The following is a 21,452-nucleotide window of genomic DNA, read 5'->3' on the forward strand; positions in this document are numbered from 1 at the left end:
CAATAGTAGTGGAAAAGTAATTGGAAAAAATCGAATCGAACCGAATTGAATTCGTATCGTGGGGAATTCTTAAGTATCGAAAAAAAAAAATCGAATTCCTGATTTAAGAAATCGATACCGTATCGTATCGTCATGAAGGCTGTGATTTACACCCCTACACGACAGCAGTTTTGCGGTTTCCGTTGCAACATTTCAATGAGGAAAGCGGAAGCCAGGTCCACACTCGTCCAGAGCGCAAATATCAGATTCAGCATTTTCTGGATTGTTCTATCGATATTCCTTTCTTCCCGACAAGTAATTATGAAATCTGAGTCGAACCGGTTTTGTTGTCGTAGTATGCCGTTTCTGCTCCCTGCCCATAGACCACAGTGTAGTTCTAGCTTTACAGCTAAATGCCACTGCCGTTTGCGGTCGTGTAGAACCTACAAGCCAGCCCTGTGAAATACATGTAAGCCAATGAACTGAACTTATCTGAATGTTGAGCTGATATAACGCTAACGCAGCGTTCAAGCCCAACATAAGCTCTGCAAATGGAAAGGGTTTTGGTCGTCATTGCTAAATACTCTACAACAAGCAAAGCCCAAATGGGATGCTAACTTAACTTCGGAGTTAGTTTGCGTGCCCTTTTACTTGAATGAAAAGGGGTTTATGAAATATATGACGAAAATATAAACGCTAGTTCACATTCGTGCACCTTCCAAGCCATGAAAAGGCACGACATGATCTAGGGCAGGGAGATTACTTGAGTTTTACGATTTATTGAGATGTTTTATGAAATCAAGAAAGATTTTGACATATCTTGAGTTAATGCTGTAAATGCACAGGATTTCACCACTCTGATTTTCCTCCAGTGCTGTGGAGGTATCCGACCACCGCTGCCTCCTTGTATTTGTTCCCCACAAAGGCACTGGCTCCCCCTCCCCTCCCCCTCCAGCGGCGTGCGCGTGTTTGTTGATTTATTCAACGTGGTGGCGCCCGGAGAAGAAGCAGACGAGGTAGAACTTGACAGAAAATTGACTTTAAAAAATTGAATTTGATAGAAAATGACAAATGGTGCTTACTTAAGCCATGTAGTACAAACAGTAGTTGGAAATGGTAAACATGGCCCCTGCAGTGGACAACCGGTAGGGCACTCGTCTGCTATGCAGCCGACCCGGATTCGATTCCCGGCCCGGGTCATTTACAGACCCCTCCCCATTTCTTTCCCCATTCACTTCCTGTCCACCTCTCAAACTGTCCTGACATCAATTAAGTCATTAAAGACCCCCCAAAAAATCTTGTGAAAAAACATCTATTTTTGTAATGGTGAAATCACAATTTGGTCTGGCACAGATGGACCCCATGTTCCTTCACCAACAACATCAGCTTATGCGGACTCAAGTCAGCAGAGATTTCGGTACCGTATGTGAGACAGTTGCTTAATTTCACATGTGCAACTTTGCTTGTCATACTCTATCAGAACACTACGTGCACACATGTCATTGTTGACCATAACATTATGTGCGTACAGCTGTATTTGTGCTTTCATTCTACAGGTTCGGGGTTGCAAGCAACTGCTGATGAGCTATGATAACTGTACCTCATGACCACCTACATCCTCACGTCAATAACTATGGTCATTGGGCTGTAGGGGAAATATGCACATTTTTGAAATGTTACTGTTAATTTGTTGTTGTGAGAATCTTTCTGTTCTTGATAAATACAAACAGCACTGGCGGTATTTTCATTTTTATTTATTTATATTACTAAATCAGAAAGAAATTGGACTCAAGACATCTTGAAACATGTACAAAATACTTTAAAACTATTAACGATAAAAGTATGACAATTAAAAAAAAACTGTGCCTAAAATACTTGAATGTGTTAGGTCTTTATCTATTTACAAGTAATATGTATTTTTTAAATGTAAAAAGTGAGCTGGTGAAATGCATATGCTCCAGACTGCAGCACTTCCTCCCCCTGTTGGCATGTATCGGCAGTTGCCAGAGATATGCAAAGGTAACCCAGGTGTTCTTGCTGGAGGGTGGACACCATGTTTGTTCCGTCACCATAGAAGGGCATCAAAGACCATACCTGGTTGCCGTTGGATGAGCCGAGCGGTAAATCTTCAGAAATCCTCCAGGATCATCTCCTGCAGTTCTGCCTGCAGAAATTTACAGGACATTTATTGATGCATACTGCTCACTAACTGTTCTTTCAAATAGAGGTATCGTGGCTTTCCTCTTGATGCCTGGTGGGTGCGTAGGTTCCAATAGGTGAACTACAGGAGCAAGTAAGGGGAACTCGCATACCTGGAACTCGCACACCAATACTTTTTGTGGCATGTTTAGAAAATAAATTGCACCTTTTATTTTCTTTTTTTTCACCCTTCTGGGCTCCACCAAGTAAAAAAACACTCTGAAAAAACGCTCTGTTTGAGTGGTCATTCTGTGTGCGAGTCACCCCTGCAAACAGTTTATGTCTACTTGACCATCGCACCAGAGCTAAAAGGACGCGTGTCAAGAGAGCGCAACTCATTTTGTGCTGAACTCTAGAAAATAAATAAAACACAACAATGCAAACATTTCGGGCCCAGTCAGACCATTTTACCTCTGCCAAGGAGGTTATGTTTTTGGTCGCATTGGTTTGTCTGTCTGTTTGTTAGTTTGTCTGTTTGTTTCGTCAGCAGGATAACTCAAAAGCTTGTGATCGGATTTGGTTGAAACTTTTTGGAGTGGACGGAAATGACCCAACGAAGTGATTACATTCAGGTAGTAATCCGGATCACAAACCGGAACCAGGACCTTTTCTAAGATTCTTCACCATTGCTAGAAATGAAATCTAGACACCCCTAGTGACCGCAAATTGAATTGCGGGCAACTTTTGACATTACAATTTCTAATTCCACAAAAAGAAGACAGAAAGACATAACAAGATGTCCTCTCAACGTCATTTCATTAATATTGCTGTGTTCCGCATTGTTATTGGTCTCCAACTGGCTCACTCCTCCTGCTCTGCAGAGAGATGTTCTAAGGTTAGAGTCTGCACTTCCCTGGGTGGTACTGCACTATAGGGGTGCCAACGGAGGTGTGCAGGCTCCATTCAGGGCTGTGCTCTTTCGACAGCGACCCCTAGGCGAACTGCAGGCAAGGAGCCACCAGAGTGGGACGGCTGTATGTATGAGGCTTTGTGCTCTGAGTGTATCTGAGAGTAGTAACCAGCTGATAGCCAAGCTAGGTTTCGGGCCACCAGGTGTTGCTTGTTTTGAAAACAAGCAGGCAAAATTACTTAACATGTTTTTAGAAAAATGGGTTGACAAAAACCTTTGTGGGCAACACCTTCTTTCGGTGTGACGCAACACAGATCGTTTCTCTGCATTATTTATGCCAATTGGGAAACACCGGGAAACACAGTCAGGCAAGGTGATGCAACACTATGAGAGCCTTGCATGTGAGTTTATCTTGGGGTGACCTTCCGATTTTCAAAAGGAGTGATTAAAACATTTTTTTTTATCAGAAGTTGGCCTTTAAAGTAAAGATAGGATGCAACATAATCAAATGTTCTATCAAAAAGCTTCCTTGACGGAGGTCCCTCAGAGTGCATTAAGTAATTTCGGTCCCTGACAGACCATCCTCAGTTCCCTTTATTTTCTCAACATGCAATAAAAGTACACTATTGCATCAGCATCCAGGGGTGCGAGTTCCCCTTACAATACTTGCTCCCATACGTACTGCCCAGGCCATTAATGTTGGAAAAAGAAATTGTGAAGGAAAACCCATATTGAATCAGTTTATAAATGAAGGTAATTTTGGGTGGTGTGAAAGCGCATGCACTTTATGATACCACAACTACAGGTAGGCCCTTATTGCATTATAGGTCATGTCAGTGTTGCCAGATGTGTCTGATCAAATTCCGCCCAAATGGTTCTTAAAAAACGTCAAAAATGTGCTAAATTCTGCCCAATTTCAACAAATTGCATTGATTTCCATGGTCATTAAACTGCAGAAAAAAAAACCCAAATGGCCAATTTTTCCACTTGTTACCCTCAGACGGCCATCCCAAGCAGCCCAATTGCAATCTGGCAACACTGGGTACTGTGAACACCTTATTGTGATCTTGCTTAGTTATGCCATGTTTTCCTGTATCACTTGGAAAAGGTACATTTTCCCATATCACTAGCGAAGCAAGAGAATATTTCCATACATCTTTGAGGATGTAACAATGTGAACTGGAGTGTAGCCAAAATGTATTTGGGTAGTTGACGTGACGTGGTAATTTTGCCGTCACAGACTCTTTTAGCAAGTGGCAAAGCTTTATTTTTTTCCCTGTTTTTCTGGAACTGTATGAATTAATGAAACTTTGTCCTATGGCGTGACATATATTTTAACAACATGGGTAATTTCATGGATAATTGTCTATTGTTGAGGCTCCAGCTGTACATAAATTGTGACTTGACCCTAAAGAAGCCAATGACAATGATGGATTTTAGGTTCCAGAAGCTATTGATTGTGATACTTGTTTAGGTTCCAGAAGCTATTGATTGTGGTACTTGTTTAGGTTCCAGAAGCTATTGATTGTGGTACTTGTTAATCACTGTTGTGTTTGGGTACGTTGAGCTGCATGCGTTGCTGATGAATATTTTCTGTTGATTGTAGAGACTGTGAAATGATATGAAATTTCAGTGCTTAGAAGCCATAAAATACAATGGTAACAGTCAAGGGAAGAAGAGTGAGAGTATAGAGAAATATAGATGAATAAATAATGCTGTGGAGAGCTCAAGAGGTAGATACCAAACAGACTCCCAGACGCCCAATACACACTACAGGTTCAAGGATGCAACAAAGAGGGTGAGGTGTGAGTGGGTGCATTCCAATATGCGACCTTATGTCCTCTACTTGTGCTTGTGGCCTCGTACCAGGAAGTAATACGTCATGATGACATCACTGACAACAGCATTATATTTCAATTTCTTGCAAGGGCTCAATTGTAAAGTAATTTTCTCATTTGCAAACTGGATGGTGAATGCAGAATAGTCCCCCAAAAACTGTTTTGGCTAGGCTGACAGCGGGGAAAACTTCATTGTTTTCTGCACGGAGGAGGGGCCAGGAGGCTAGGGGGAGGCCACAAGCACAAGTGGAGGATGCAAGGTCTGATATTGGAATGCACACATTGTGGTGATGATTAGGCCACGGCAGGACCATCAGGGCATTTTCTGCCTAATAATAATAATAATAAGCATAAAGACAATTCATGCTCAGAGTAAGCTTGCCATCTCAGTAAAAGTAATTTTTGGTTAGTCGAAAAAGGATTTGATTCTATCACATAAAGAAAGCAATCTTACACTGACTTACACATTTTGCCATTTCCATACATCCTAGCTATACGTGGTTGACGTATTGTGTAGCCTAGTTCTACACGTACGTACCCATACAATACCTTCAGTAGTAGACTGTTCACAGCCGTTTCCAACATGTGCACAAGAAATACTTCACATTTTCCACAAATACACATTTGGCAATAATCAAACAATCCACATTGTATTTGCAAACAAATCACTAATTTTCTGTGGTCATCTGTTTTATGTTATTAGAATCTGCACAGCCGATCATTCTCATGTAGAACTAACCTAGAATTCCATCTAGCAGCTACACTCACAGGTAACCATTCAATAACTGCAGTATCAATATCAGTATGAAACTCTACTTCCTTTCTTAATGTTTCTAAGATATAAATAATGTGACAAAAATCAAGATATCTACTTTGTATTTGCTAACAAATCACTCTGTTTCTGCAGTCGCTTGCTGCTCTGTTGTCTTGCTGTCTGAAAAATGCTAACTAGCATTGGCGATGTCAAATAATCTGAGGTTAGCAAGCAGGCTAGCGTACACATTTTGTAAAGTTACAAACTAAGGCAACCTTCCAAACATTTTCAACATCACCTGTGAAGAAGTGTCTCCAACAAACACGACGATGAAAAAGATTTTGGTCCCAGTCTTCTGTGTTACTAGTGCATAGCCCGCCACCAGTCAGCAGATATCTATCCTCCAGTCGTCTCAGAGTGTGTTCGCTTTCGGCTACCAGAGGATGATGAGGAGACGGACGGCTGAAAGGTTGTGGTCACTGCTGACAGTGCACCAACTCACCGATAAATGGAAGTATACATGGGTTCTAAATTTTGTTTATAACCTGACTGCGTGAAGCTATCTGCGCACAACTCAACCTCTGGTTGTTGCAAACCGCTGTCAGTCATAAAAATTGCGCATGTGGTTGCCTGCCAGTGTCTTGCCCCTCCTCATAACATTGTGTTTACAAACATTCAGAACCCATGTATATTTTACATAGTATAACTTTAACCCTTCCAGGAGTACAAACATAATGATTTGATCAAAATGTTGAATTCTCACCATGTCACAAATATTCGGCAAGATTTTTAACATAATTTTATGGGTGCAGTAGAATGTTCTAAGTAAAATCATAGAAGGAGGGGCAAAATGAAATAATTATTATCTATTTGTGTTGTGCTTGTTTGTGTCATGTAGACAGTTGTGTACTGTAGAGGATTGCATTGTAGACAACTCAGAAAAAGGTCTAAATGTGCTAAATAACATGACCTTTCATATCAACAATGACATTATTTCAGAGTGGTATGAGAACGTTTGGAAAATCATTACATCTTTTAATCTCTTATTGAGCTTTTAAATGTGCACTGTGTAAGATGTTAAGTTGCTTAATTCCAGAATCTATGTTACCCATTCACTAATGCTACCTTTTTCATAAATACTTACCACCATCATCAAATTCTAAATATGACTGGGAAAATTGCACTTTTCATGCATGGAAAAGGGGATCTTCTCCATGGTCCACCATTTTGTAATGATGTAATGAATATTACACGGTGCACCTATAATTGGCAACTATTCAGTATACTAGCAAGTATCCACAGGCCATTAGATCAGCAAAGGTGAGTTCTACTTGTACTTCACATTGATGATATAAAAAAAATCTCAACACGAGATTAATTTATAGATCTAATCACTACATCGGTTTGTTGACTATTAAAATAATTGCTAGTTGCAGCCCTAAGTGATTTTCCAAAAGGGTGCCCAAACATTCTCATACCACAATATATCATATTATATTATTACTACTAATAACAGTAACTATAATTATCATAAAAAACAATAGCACCAACAACTCACTTTCAGTTCCATCGCCATCATCAGAATCGTCAAATTCTTGTGCCTCAGGAGAATCTGCAATGGCCTCGCACTTGGCACAAAGAAACGTGGGTCGGCTGCCGCCCGGCTCACTTCTCGCATCTTTCTGTTCGCCATCGCGTGGCGGGGGCTTGTTGATCTGGTCCCAGTCCTGCAGCATTTCCCCGCAGCGCCTGCACTTGGCCAGCTTGAAGACCGTGACGTCCTTGAGGGGCTGGGCGAGGCACTGGCTCAAGGTCGCGTCCCTGTCATGCAGCAGCCGATGCAGCTTCATGTAGTACTTCTTGGTGAAGCGCTCGTCGCACAGGTTGCAGACGTACACTTCCCCCGAGGACTTTCCCTCCAGGACCTTGCTGCTGGAGGCTAGACTGGATTTGGTGGTGGCCTTCCCTGGAAGACATTAAAAGATAGACAAAAAAAAATCAATTGCAGCCCTGCCATGGCCAACCAGTAGGGCACTTGCCTGCCATGCGAATGACCTGGGTTCGATTCCCGGCCTGGGTCCTTTGTCGACCCCTCCCCGTCTCTTTCCTAATTCTCTTCCTGTGCATCTCTCACACTGTCCTATCAAGTAAAGTCGAAAAAGACGTTTGCACTCTATTTTCGTCTTTGGTTTCTCTTTATTTTCGGCTTTTAATACCGTTTCACTGATCAGAATTAAGCCGTGTACAGACCAAGAGCGAACGGAGCGAACGAAGCGACGGAAGTCATTATTTCTCTATGGAGGGCACGCGACCTGCGCTACCAAAGCGAATTCGCCAGGAGCGAAGCTTCTTGCGCTACCAGAGCGAATTTTGAAGATTAAACTAAATCTAATCGCAGGCGAATTCGCTCTGACGCTGTTCGGCGACAACCAATCGGAACGTTCATATCTCCGAATGTCCCAGGCTGTCAAGCCAGAGCCGTTATGTGATTAGCTGCATCAAACATGTCAATGCTGTGTCTCGAGCGAATACAGCATATTCAAGGCGAAACTTCTTCTGCTACCCACGCTACCAGGCAGCGTAGTTCGCTCTTGGTCTGGACACGGCATTAAGCTCCCATGTGCGACTCCTTTTTCCTCTCCTTACTGAACCACTCTTTTGGGAAAAACGCACTGAGTGAAACTCTCCAAAAGAAAGACAAAGGCGCGGACGCCATCTCTACCTTTGTTGAAATGAAAACCAATACTCTAGAAAAAAAAAAGCCGTCAGGGCCAGTCCTAGCCATCTGGATACCTAAAGCATAAAGGCTCTGTCTAGAGCAGTGTTTCTCAAAGTGGGGCGTAAGCCCCCCTGGGGGGGCGCGGAGGCATCTCAGGGGGGGGCGTGTGACATCTGATTTTGGGTTTTTTCCCCCCCAAGGAAATTATTTCCTGTCTCGCCAATAAGTCAATAAGTTTAAAGCCCTCACCAACATTATATATTATTTGTCATGAATTTGAATAGCATAGGAAATGAACACACATCTGCATTCGACTGCAGTCCCTCTTTGTTTAATCTCACAAGCCACCTTTCCTTTGATTCTGCGCGGTGGCGATCACAAAATCAGTCTGCGCACATACTGCTTTTGCTTGGGGGGGCTCGGAAGCATTCAGACCCTCTGAAGGGGGGAATGATGGAAAAAGTTTGAGAACCACTGGTCTAGAGAGTCTACCACCTGAGCCACCACCGGCCCTTCAGTAGAGAAGTCGTTCGCAACCAGACAGTTGCAGGTCCAAGCCTCACTCTGCCTGACCTCATCGATGTGCCCTTGATACTTGATACATACAACCCCAAGTTGCTCCTGGTGGTAGGGTGGTGTGGATGGGTGAATGTGAGGCATACAATGTAAAGCGCTTTGAGTGCTCGAAGGAGTGGAATGGTGCTATATAAATGCAGTCCATTCACCAGTCCATTTACCATTTGAATCTACTATACTGCCACCCTACTAGCTTATGACGTTGTGTGCCCTATGGCCACCATCTTTTGTCTCCTACTTCACTAATGATTTATTTTAACTAGTTGGTTTTCAAATCATTAGTTATTACAAACTTACTGTTGACTCTGTTCGTTCCACCCTTTTTAGGCTTCTCCCAAACGCCATCATCAGTATCATCATCATCGTCGTCATCGTCATCCAGATCATCATTGTTGTCGTCGTCTGAATCACCACCAGCACCTTTTGGGCCGTAGCCTGGGTCTTCCCAGTCGGGATCATCACTATTATTATCGTCTTCGTCGTAACTATCGTCGTCTCGATAGGCTCGCCTCCTCACTCTTTTCGACCTATCAGAAAGCATTTCAACCAATCAAAAAACACGGTACGCCTTTTTTGTGAAAACAAAGACATCCTGTAACGCCCCGAAGAATAAGGTGGATAGACAGATCGGGATAGCCAGTTCAAGGTACTGGTTACATGTATCCAGATAATTTTAAATGCGGACATTTTTTGTCCGCTTACGTGTAAACGGGACATGTGGATAAAAATAAAATCTCCACTCTGATGGGGTGCGTTTTAGCCTCCTAAATGAGATATTGTTTAATCCAGATTTTTGTTGCGCGTAAACGCGAGGCCAAAACTATCCCGTTTTCAAAAATATCCATACACGTGTAAACAATTTCTAAAATAATTAGAGATGCACCGGATCCAAGCTCCGGTTCCGGATCCGGCAGGATAATAGGGTTTTTCACAGGATCCGGATGCGGTTCCAAGATCCAAGATACGGTAGCCGAGGCTTTTCAGTCTAAATAGTTTGAGCCAACGTGATAAAAAGGGACCACATGTGTGAGCAGGCTATGTGTTTCAACCCTTTCGTAGGATCCGGTATCCGGTTCCGGATCCGGCAGGATCTTAAGCAGTGGATCCGGTATCCGGCACAATCCTAAAAATCAGGATCCGGTGCATCTCTAAAAATAATAACGTACTGAACGCGTTGAGATCTCCGCTTCCGCTTCTCCTTTGGCAGGTAATAGACGCCGTTGGGCCCCAGCATGTGCATGCAGTCCTCCAGCCTCACGTAGCAGCTCCTGAGGGGCTGATCCTCCACTGGCTCTACTGGCTCACCGTATTCCTTCATTTAGAAGGGAAACAACACAGAACATTAGTTGGAACGTTTAAAGTATTGAGACACTTTCTCATTTAAAAAAAAGTATATTATTAGATCATTATCAGGAGCGGACAAACTCGACTTAGGTGCTGCAGGTACTTTGTTTTTCTCCTGTTTAGGTGGAAACACACAAGGTATATAAAAATCCACGCATAAAATTCCATTGTAACATGTGCGTTTTAGTCGCCTAAATGGGATATTGTTAAAGTCTGATTTTTGATATGTGGATTTCAAAACTCCCTACGGTGAGACGGAAGGCCAAAACCAATATGTTTTCAAAAAGAGCAGGCTATACAGCCTGGCTAATGATATTATGCAACCATGTTTTTGGCGATAAATGGAATAATATTGGTACAGTGAGATGGAACATTATCATGGACATTAAAAGTTATTCTTCAAGGTGTTTGATTTCCTATTGAACCAGACTCTGAAATGCACCTGCAAGAATCCACCAGCAAGAATTATGTGAAATTCTTGCAAGTTGATTTCAGGGTCTGGTTCCATCTCACGGTACCTGGTTCAGCACATAATTTTTACATCATATTACTACGCACTGCAAACCCTGCTAGTTAGCCTCCGTTATACTACAGCACACGGAAATTTTAACAAAATAGAAATGATGCCACCCTTGTAGCCATCAAGTGGATAAGAAAAGCACAAAACACACACAAAAAAAGTTTTTTCTTTTGTACAAACACCTGATTGCAATTGTCATCATCTTCGTAGTTGTCATCATGACCGTAATCAGTGCCGGGGGAGCTCGGCTCCGTCGTACACGTCATGGTAAGCGGCGGCTCCTGCAAAAGATTGGATAACATTGTCTAAGAATCACGGAAGGCGGCAAGCACACCTTGAAATGAGGACCATCTATTATGTCTGTAAAATTGTTTGTATTTTGGCTACAATGGTGAAGTTGGACTTTCTCCAGTGGTGTAGTCTGTACTTCTTTGTTGATGTGCACAGAACACACAACCAGATGGACGTGATTTTGGTGTCAACTCATCCTGTGCTCTCCCAAACATCTAATCAAAACTGACCTACTATATAATGCATTGCACGCTGGACAGCCCCTTTGACCTGGATATTTTATGATGTTAAAAGGAACACTGTGCAGGAAATGGCCAAAAAAGGTACTGCAACTATGCTGCTCATTGAAACTGGGTTGCCTATTGCCAAATTTGATCTTTTCATGAAAGTTTATCAAATAATAAACTAATATTTTCTACTATGGCCCAAGTGCAGTCATTTCTGCAGCTAAAAATGGTTATTTCTGGAAATTCAAAATGGCGGACCATGGAGAAGATCCCCCCTTTCCCTGTATGAAAATGTTTTTTTTTCCAGTCATAATGAATACTTTGCATTTGATGGTGGTGGTAAGTAAGTATTCACGAAAAAGGAAACATTAGTGACTGGGTAGCATGGATTTTGGAGATAAAAAATCTCACACAGTGTACCTTTAATCAATATTTTAAGAAGGCAACAATGAGGACAGCTATGTGTATTCCAACCATGGACTACGGTTTGTACCTGCCAAGAATAACTTGGTTACACGTATGCAGATATTTATTTTATCTGTTTACATTGTAAACATGACATGTGGATAAAAATAAGAACCCCACTGTGACAGGTGCGTTTCAGTCCCCTGAAATGGGATATTGGCCCATTATATTATGTTATATAATGGGATATGGCCCATTCTAAAATTCCAAAATTAATGGGTTTTCAAAAAATATCCATATAAGTGTAAAGCTTCTTATTCGATCGATCTTTCCTTTTTTGCTTACAAAAATGATTTGATGCGCTGTATGACTGATAAAAAAAAAAGACATTACAAAAAATATCAATAAAACTGTACGTCATGTGTTCAAACCTACCACATCATCATAAGATACGGATGGTGTCCTGGCGAGGGGTGTCTTGGAGGCTTGTGGCGGTGGACTCTTCTTTTGCTTTGGAGGCCGACCCCTTCTGGAGAGAAAAAAAAAGAATAGACAGAAGTGTCAGGGTCCGCTTTATATCATAAGTGACAGCTTAACCCATTGACACCTAAGGCACCTGCAGAAAAGGCTGCTGAATACCTGAGCCCTTTTTAAAGAAAAGCTGCCCTCAGCCTACAAAAACCTAAATATTTCCGCTTCTGAAGTACATACAAATATGCACTAAGGTGCATTTCAACGCTAAGATCCTCATCTTTCATTAGAATGTATTTATCCATCTCAAACAAATTGAGATTTTTAATAAAGTTTCAAATCTCATGAGCCTGCATGTTGCGGAATGCATCTCCAGGTGCCAGGACCAATGTTAAGCAAATCAACATCAGGCATCCATGGGTTAATTCCATAATGGCTGCCGCATCCTTATTTTATCCTTCAGTACAAACATGTAGCAATCTTTCACATGCAATTGACAACATCATTATTCACATCCTCAGCAGATTCAGACATTTTTCATTCCGTGAAATTTTCATTAAATTCATTGGACATTCATTTTCTGTCCAAGTCTGTGTGGAGAATCGGTTATTTTCACTTCAGCAAAAACCTAAAGCAATTTTTCCAAAATGTTTCGCATGCAATTCACAATTCACAACCCAATTCAAATCCTCAGCAGTTTCAGACATTATTCATTCATTCAGGTTTTCATTAAATTCAATTCATTAGCAATTCAAATTCTGTGCTGAGAATCTGCTAGTCTCACTACATGTTGTCGGAACATTGAAGCATTGCAATTATTCAAAAGCATTTAATGAAAATGGCCCCATCGATTCTTTTCACAACAGAATTGATGAAAAAAATGTGGACATAACTGCTGAGGGTAAGAATAATCTTGTGAATTGTATGTACGCAGCCCAAGTACAGTATGAATATAAAAAAAATAACGTACTTTCTGGGAGGTTTCTGGGAGAGCCGACTTTTTATACTCTTCATGTCCTGTTTTAAGGCTTTAATTCTTTCGTTAAATATCTGCCAGAAAACAAAACATCATCATCATCATAATCATCATCATCATCATCATCAACAACATTATCATCATCATCAACATCATCATCAACATCAACATCATTGTCATCATCATCGTCATCATCATTGTCATCATCATCATCAAGCCATGAGCATTTGATTGGGGCTGGGGTCATCAAGAAATTGGAAATGTTCAAATTTAATTGGCTCAGAATCCTGTGAACTTTTGAAACATCAGAGATGAGCATCTTTGCCAGACTGGCCACCTGACTAACAATAAATTGAGTGGCGTCACAGGAAGCATTGGTGGGGGCAGGCCAGATTTGAGACAAGTAGGGCTAGTTTTCAAGCACCGTCAAAGAGTTTCAATAATGTAACCAAAATAAATCAAACCACATGTCACCTGGCAATGTAACAACGTGGGATCAAGTCTGGTCTCCAAAATGGACGTTCGACTTTCAGCAATGGGCAAAGTGGAATCATTGGTTATCCAGTTCAATTCCAAACAACTCTGTACAATTCAGACAGGTGATTGAATCAGAGAGAGTAGAGAGCGAGAGGTTCCATTGGCCCATTGTTTCCTGGTTTTATTATGGCCCCCCTTAGGCAGACCTAAGGACTGTTCTATTCATTGTAGGACCATTATGACACGCCCCTTTAGGCAGACCGGAACCTGGTCGCGTTAGGTGCCCATAGAAACCTATTATGTTGGCATATCTCTATTAAAGAATCTCTGATTGAATGGTTGAATGATCACCAAGTTGAAATGGACAGGTAAAACAAGGACATTTGGAATATGTGACCCTAGATTGTAACTAGTGAATTATTTTTGCCCATCATTGGTGACTTTACATTGAGCTCAATTCGTTAGCCTTGTCTCCTAAAGGGGCATAGGATTGTGTATATGAGTCTTGTTTCACACCTCTACACAAGTTTGCTCAGGTCCCCACTTCAGATCCTCCTCACTGCCTGTCCCCCCACTACTCACACAAGGTGTGTTAGTAGAGCAAACTGGTGCAAGCTCATCGTCTCGTTCATATTTGTGGCCAACTTTAAATGCCCTATTTTAATACCACCCACATCGTGACGACAAGTTCTCGTTCGCGCACTTTGTCTACATTGATCGACAATAATCAAAAGTCTATGAGCTTATAACGTCCCATGGATTGCAGAAGGAACTCTGTATGAACCGCCTCTACTTAAAGATACACTGTGCAGGAAATTGTCAAAAAAGGTACTGCAACTGCTGCTCATTGAAAATATGCTGCCTATTACCAAATTTGATACTTTCAAGAAAGTTTACAACGTAATAAACTAAGATTTTCTAATATGGCCCAAGTACAGCCATTTTTGCAATTTCTGGAAATTCAAAATGGCGGACCATGGAGAAGATCCCCCTTTTCTTGTATGAAAAGAATGAATACTTAGAATTTGATGGTGGTGGTGGTAAGTTTTCATGAAAAAGGCAACATTAGTGAATGGGTAGCATGAATTCTGGAAATAAACAACTACAAATCACACACAGTGTACCTTTAAAGGACCACTTCAGCCAATTTCAATATGCTGTTGTATTGCTTACGCTACCCTTGACTTGTCAGTACCCGGTGATGCTGCATTTTTCGGCTCAGCCCTTTCCGAGATCTGAGCTATTCTAATGGGGGCAGCTTTTGTTTACATTTAAAAAAATCTTAACATGGGCTTTCTCCAAATATTTTCCCAAAAGGTATCGCTGTTTGCTAGTTGTCTGTTTAACCTTTTGGAAGCTTTTGGGAATAAATCAAGATGTTATTTTGAAATGTAAACAAATACCTGCCCCCATAGCAATGACCAGGATCTCGGAAAAGGCTGAAGGAAAAAAAAATGCTCATGTACTGACAAGTCCAGGGTAGTTTGAGCATTACAACTGCATGTTGATATTGGCATTAGTGTGAGCATTACAACTGCATGTTGAAGTTAACAAATAGCACACGTGTCATTAACATAAGAAAATGAGTACTCCATGTTCTTCTGGATGATCAGTTGGCATCGTACCTTGTATGCCTCTGAGAGTTCCAGTTCCTTCTTCTCCAGCTGTGTCTGAAGCGTGTCCATGGTCAACTGAAGCTCCTGGTCGTGATCAAGAGGCGCCTGCTCCTGCGCCAGCTCCATCTCCATCTCAGGGTCAGACGGATCGTCTATCACCTCCAGGTCAGACGCATCCCCCATGTCCGCCTGGTAGGGCTGAAAGATCGAACCAATTTTTTTTAAAATTGAAAATCACAATATCAGACAACACGACTTTGGGATGGTCAAAGCCAGAAAAATGGTGCTCCTAAACGGATCCATGTTTTGTTTTGTCAATAATTGCACTTATGTATGCTCTGCCCATTGCCCCTGCTTTTTGGTGTAGAAAACAACAGATAGCTCTGATAGAGCAGCTCTGTATCAGCTACCAATCAGACAGCTCCATGCTGTGCGTGAACAAGTCACTCACTAGAAAAGACAGTCACTTGAACTGGACCAACTGATGTGGAGCATGAGAACAGAGCCCCATGCACTGATACTTGATTTAAAGAAAGGGTAAAATCGTGGTGGAAATCGAAATCGCAATATCTGTCGGAGAGGTTTTTGAATAGGTATAGGTCTTCTTTTGTCCCCGTGTCTGTGAACCTATTGAACCTATTGAACCTATTGAACGCAGGTCATTAAAGGGGTATGCCACTATTTTGGGGCTTAATACAGTTAAAATTGTTGGCCAGGGTTTATAAAGGTGGTAAAGTGTGTTATTTTTCATGTAAGCCGTTGTCTTGCTTTAAGACAAGTTAAAAGAGGGAGCATGTCGCTAAGCTAGTGAAAGTCAATGCATCCGTGTAGCATGCTACATGCTACAGTGATCTATTGACTTTCACTAGCTTAGCTACATACTCCCTCTTTTAACTCGTCTTAAAGCAAGACAACGCTTAACATGAAAAATAAGACACTTTACCACCTTTATAAACCCCAGCCAACGATTTTAACTGTATTAAGCCCCAAAATAGTGGCATACCCCTTTAACAACAACCAACCTGGTAATGCCATGTATGTGTGTAGGAGGTTGTAGTACATAGGTGGCTAACCCGCGGCTCTCGAGCCGCATGCGGCTCTTTGCCTGGTGTCTTGCGGCTCTTGCGTTCATGTCCAAGTTTGTGCTTATGTCCCCCATAGGCAATATGCATTAGAATTGCGCACACAAAGTTGATTAGAACTATGGCAAATAAGTGCCCTGTAGTCTTGGTACTGTAGTAGGCCTTGCCTAAATGTGTCCTGAATGATCACGTTGATGTGTGACATTTGTTACTGCAAATAGCCTACAAGACGCGATTTAAGTTCTAAAAATAGCGCTTTAAAAAGTGACCGCGTCTTTCGCTGACTAAACAAAATATCGGCAAAAAGGTTTTAACCTGAAATATTTTGCCATCACTCAAGAAAGTGTGCTGTCCATATTAGATTCTATCGCTCTGATATGGCGGTTATAAATGTGCAAATGATATGAAGAGAAAGGCGCCTGGAGCAGAGATGCGCCCAGAATCTCTGTCCTGCGTAGCCATCTCTGCGCTCTGTTAGGAGGAGTGTTCATGGCTATTGACCCGAATGTGAAATTATGTTTTTGTTTTAAAATCGTGTTATTTTCGAGGGCTATAGACAAAATAGCGCCACAAATAATGTTCTACCCTGGTTTATCAGCCATTGTCAAAGCGGCATGGGCAGACAGCGTGTAGGTGGGAAACAATTTCTTTCAATCGACTTGTCGCTTGTCCGCGCTCAGTTTAGTCTCAAAAAGAAAACTTGGTCTTTTCCAGTGGCCCCCTGTCAGCACCCGCTGAAACATTAATGTGGAAAATGAACGGCGATTTGACGAACCACCTTGTTAATTTCGGATGGTGTTGTCGTCAGCAGGCATCCAATGATCATCTCATCTGTGCGCAAGAAAGCGGTGCCTGTGCGCCTAACCCCCGAATGAGCTAAAAGAGGCGGAGAATCTTTGGGCCGCGTTACTTCGTGCTCTGTTATAAAGAGTGCTCATGGAAATTATGATGTGAAACGTGTTTTATTAAAATATGAAAGAATTTATGAAATAGTTTTGACCTGTGTACCCTTGTCTTCTTATGTAAAACAACATTTTTATCTTGAATAAACCTTTTCCCCCAAAAAATTGAATGTTGGTGGGTGTGCACATGTTTATATGCCCGTGTGATGTTTGTGTGCCGATGTGGCTCTTTGCTGTGACACATTACAAAATGTGGCTCTTGGTCTCCGACGGGTTGGCCACCCCTGTTGTAGTAGATATGCACTGAGTATCTCTATGATGGCACTTTATGTATGTATGTATGTATGTATGCGTATGTATTTGTTTATTGTTTTGTTTTTTTGGCGTCATGTGTATCAGTGTTGTGTGTATGAGGCAGCTCTGTATGTCCAAGACAAATTTCCTTCGGGACCATTAAAAAGAATCTTGAATCTTGAAATCACAATTAAATGTTTTGTCTTTAAATCGTTCAGCCCTACCTCCTCGTATTCAATCGTGTCGTCCATGTCCTCCCGTTGAGGTGACTCGTTATCCATGTTCTCGCGGTCAAGCGCATCAACCATGTCCTCCAGTGTCTTGGATACCGTTAACACATCAGGAAACTGGAAAAAAAATAAACACACAAGCGCAGATGCAAAGAGCGCAGTTAATAAAAGGACAGCACAGCAAAGGGTCTTTATAAAAAAACACTTGCATATGCTTTCTTCGGGTTTCAGTAAACGCACACCGTGTGAGGTGCGTACGGCGGACAACGAAGACCATTATTTTCAAGTAAAAACTTGCATATGACATGCGACTTAGTTCTGCCTTAGTTGAGTTCAGTTAGAACAGACCAACAGAAAATAAGGCCCTCGATACGCTTGTTGTAGGATACACGTGCATGTGTCGCTTGGGGCGATCCTAAAGACACTGCAAAAGATTGTGTAAATGACGATGGCGGCAACATTTCAACTTAAGAATACACCTCATTGGCCATGTACAAAATTAAACATTTATTAGATCATATTTCTCCGTTGCACTTTGATAAATGAGCGTGTCAATGCAGTAGTAATATAGCCTCCTAGTCGTCCACGGGACTGTTTTGTTTTTCCTTACTGGATAGCTCTGTGGCCCCTGGATGATAACACCAGTTTTGTGAGTATTTCTCTTGTGACTGACTGCGCATTCTTGCTTTAGAAGCACATGTGTGGTGGCATGCGTAATTAAAGGCTCACCGCAAGCATGTCGAGGGACTAATGCAGGGGTGTCAAACTCATTTTGGTTTAGGGGTCGTATACAGCCCCTGTGACCTGAAACGGGCCGCATTATTAACACCCCCCCCCCCCCCCCCCTCAAACCAGAGACTCAGTTTTGAGTACTAAAACCTTATCTTTGCAGTATGTTTTAAAAGGGTGTTAAATATAGCAAAGCAATACCGATAGTCCTATGCAGAAATAATTATATTGATTTCATTATGTCAATGTCCTACACAACTAGGGCTGCCAACTGTTAATGAATGAAATACAGGACAGTTCATTTTGGCAAGGTTCTGGGGCAATTTAAACGCAATTAAACGTCCCTTGTCCTGTTTATAAGGAACTTACACTTTCACTTATATATTCGGGAAGTAAACTTCTAAAAATATTCCACACTCTATCTTAAAAGCAATGTTTGAACTTTGCAGAAGTTCTTACCTGCTTGTCCTCAGTCTCTGTCTCCGTCTCCATCTCCTTGAACTGAAGGGGGTGCATACTCCTCAGATGCCTCAGCATATTGCCCATGCTTCCCTTGTAGCTCTTTTTACAGTAGCGGCATGAGGCCATGCCATTCCTGAGACGGGTGAAATGACTCCACACCGTCGACTCACTGGCAGAATACTGAGAAAATAAACGCACAGAGATGTTATTTAAGTGTATATGTCGGTTGCTTAGCTGTAATGCAAGACACTTGTTTGTATTTAATTGTGATCTTAGAAGAGAGTCGACATCTAGTGCAGTCAAACTCCTTTGGATATGCTAAGTGCAGGGGGGCCAGTACAAGTGATTTCAAAGCCTGCAACAAAGTTCATGAACCAATGACACCTGGGTTGCAGTTGACGTCACATCCTCGAAATATCTTTGATCTACCGCAGAATGGCTCTGATCTATCGCTGCTGGTGGGTCACCTGGGATTGGAGCCATTGAAACCCATACAAAAATACATTAAAGGTATTGGCTAAGCACATTGTCTGGCAAAAGACTCCAGCTCTGTTCTCAGTGTTTAGCCAATCAGCAAAGAGTTGAGAGTGGTGACGCAGAACTCACCCGCGAAGGCCGTTACTGATTGGTTAAGGTAACTATATATATTCATGCTTTTGTTTTGTTATTTGTATGCTTTTGCGACGCTATATCGTAACAGTCATGCTAATAAAGCACAATATGGGTTTTCATTTGAATTCGGAACTCCAAAGAATTTAAATGGCAGAGTAAGATCAGACCCCTCCACGGAGACGGATTCCTCTTGGCTTTCGCCCAGCCTAGAGAACCTCAGCTTTCCATTAGTGAAAACGGTATGTTTCTAGCTTCTACCAATCCGAAGGTAGCCTACTTTAAGTGTATAAAAGGTAAGGCCACAAGCACAAGTGGAGGATGCAAGGTCGCATATTGGAACGCAAATACTGTTTGGAAAAGTTCTTACATTTTCATCCTCGGCCTGCTTGATCTGAATGGAGTGGTTCATTCTCAGATGCCTCAGCATGTTGCTTGTTCCCCCCTGGTGCGTGTACTTGTAGATCTTCTTGCAGTGATGGCACGAGGCTTCAGACGAGCCTTTCCTTGGACGGGTAAAGTGAGACCACACCATCGACTGACCGGGAGACTGGAAAATAAACACGCCGTGATGCTTTTGTATATTGGTTGATAAGCTGTATGCTTGGTTGATAAGCTGTATGCTTGTTTGTATGTAATCGTGAATCTAGGAAGATAGTAAAAATACGCTCTAGTAAAGTTCCTTCATACATGTTAAAGGACAACTGCACTATTTTCAACATTAGGCCCCTTTTCTCCAACTTCTAAACCATTGCAGACAACTCAGAAAATGGGGCTTACTGTTTAAAATAGTGCAGTTGTTCTGTAAATTATGGCTGAATCCCATTTCACCCCTTAGCCCTTCGCCTTTCCCCTTCCCCTCAGTTTTGTGCGGTGCGTGTAGTGGTAGTACTTTCCCAATTCACGTTAAGACAGAGGAGTAGGGGTAAGAGGAAGGGCTTTCTACCCCTTCAAACAGAGATTTTCCGGACGCACACTTCAAAGGGAGTGTTTAGACCGATATCGTTGGTTTCAGCATAGAGTGGATGATTTTGAATGCCATGAGTGTCATTCCATGATTGTTGAAGGGGTGTCTCAATTCATATGGGTTGCATTTCAAGCCTGGTCAGTACAATCCAAAAGCGTCTTTTGGGTCATTTCACGTGAAATCAGACACTTTGGGACCCGACCGACCCGGATTTCAATCATACTTGGTGTGCCTTTTCAGTAGCAAGGTAGCACCCCAGAACTGCATTGGTTTGAATCTGACATTAATATTAAGGGAGAAACAGACTAGGAAAGGTTCACATGTGAGGGTAGGACACTATACATTCAGCCTTGAATATATCAGTCAGTGTTAGTCACAAAAAGATGCCTGTGGTGTTGTTTGAAAGCTCTTTTCTGGCTCTACATAGTACACAATCACCTTGGAATACAACTACTCTCAGAATATGAATTATGATAAATTGAAAAATAAAAAATTGAATATCTAAAAAACTCATATTTTAAAATGGCCAGTTCCTTGTCCAAACGTAGCCGGCAATGTCATGAGCAGCACCTAAAATGCTGGTGTTCGGTTTGTTATTCATTTCAGAGAGAATTTGACTCACAAATATGGCATCATACAGACCACTTACTAATAATATGGTAATACCATAGTAGCATCACATGACAAAACAAAAACAAAACAAAAATGGTCAGTGGCCATGGTCCCAGGTTTCAGAAACTAAGGCAGATGTCAATTTATACACACCAAATGATGATATGTGAATGTTTGAACATTCCTTCTCTGTGTACCTGTGCCATCTTCCCTTTACCATACTTTAAAGATAATCAATGGCTACACTCTCATTTTGTACTCTACCAGTGCATTTGAAGCAGCAGCTGTGTCTTTTGTAGATAATGTATAAGTACGTCCCGTTG

General features: G+C 41.8%; 1 protein-coding gene across 4 annotated transcripts in view; it reads right to left on the bottom strand.

The window, feature by feature from the left end:
- LOC134447235 (uncharacterized) overlaps nucleotides 1–21,452 on the bottom strand; it is a 104,391-nt gene that overhangs the window by 21,145 nt on the left and 61,794 nt on the right. For 3 of the 4 annotated variants that reach the window (XM_063196607.1, XM_063196600.1, XM_063196615.1), the window contains exons 34-43: nucleotides 19,921–20,100; nucleotides 18,939–19,121; nucleotides 17,745–17,867; nucleotides 15,252–15,440; nucleotides 13,144–13,223; nucleotides 12,138–12,231; nucleotides 10,962–11,060; nucleotides 10,082–10,227; nucleotides 9,213–9,442; nucleotides 7,179–7,586 (exon numbers count right to left, since the gene is read on the bottom strand). In XM_063196607.1, coding sequence (XP_063052677.1) covers nucleotides 7,179–7,586; nucleotides 9,213–9,442; nucleotides 10,082–10,227; nucleotides 10,962–11,060; nucleotides 12,138–12,231; nucleotides 13,144–13,223; nucleotides 15,252–15,440; nucleotides 17,745–17,867; nucleotides 18,939–19,121; nucleotides 19,921–20,100 — 1,732 coding nt within the window. Of the gene's footprint in view, nucleotides 1–1,851; nucleotides 2,144–7,178; nucleotides 7,587–9,212; nucleotides 9,443–10,081; nucleotides 10,228–10,961; nucleotides 11,061–12,137; nucleotides 12,232–13,143; nucleotides 13,224–15,251; nucleotides 15,441–17,744; nucleotides 17,868–18,938; nucleotides 19,122–19,920; nucleotides 20,101–21,452 lie in introns of those variants that run through there. The other variant, XM_063196624.1, reaches the window with a different exon arrangement.

This window comes from Engraulis encrasicolus, chromosome 1, assembly GCF_034702125.1.
Source record: "Engraulis encrasicolus isolate BLACKSEA-1 chromosome 1, IST_EnEncr_1.0, whole genome shotgun sequence".
In the NCBI taxonomy this organism is placed as follows: Eukaryota; Metazoa; Chordata; class Actinopteri; order Clupeiformes; family Engraulidae; genus Engraulis; species Engraulis encrasicolus.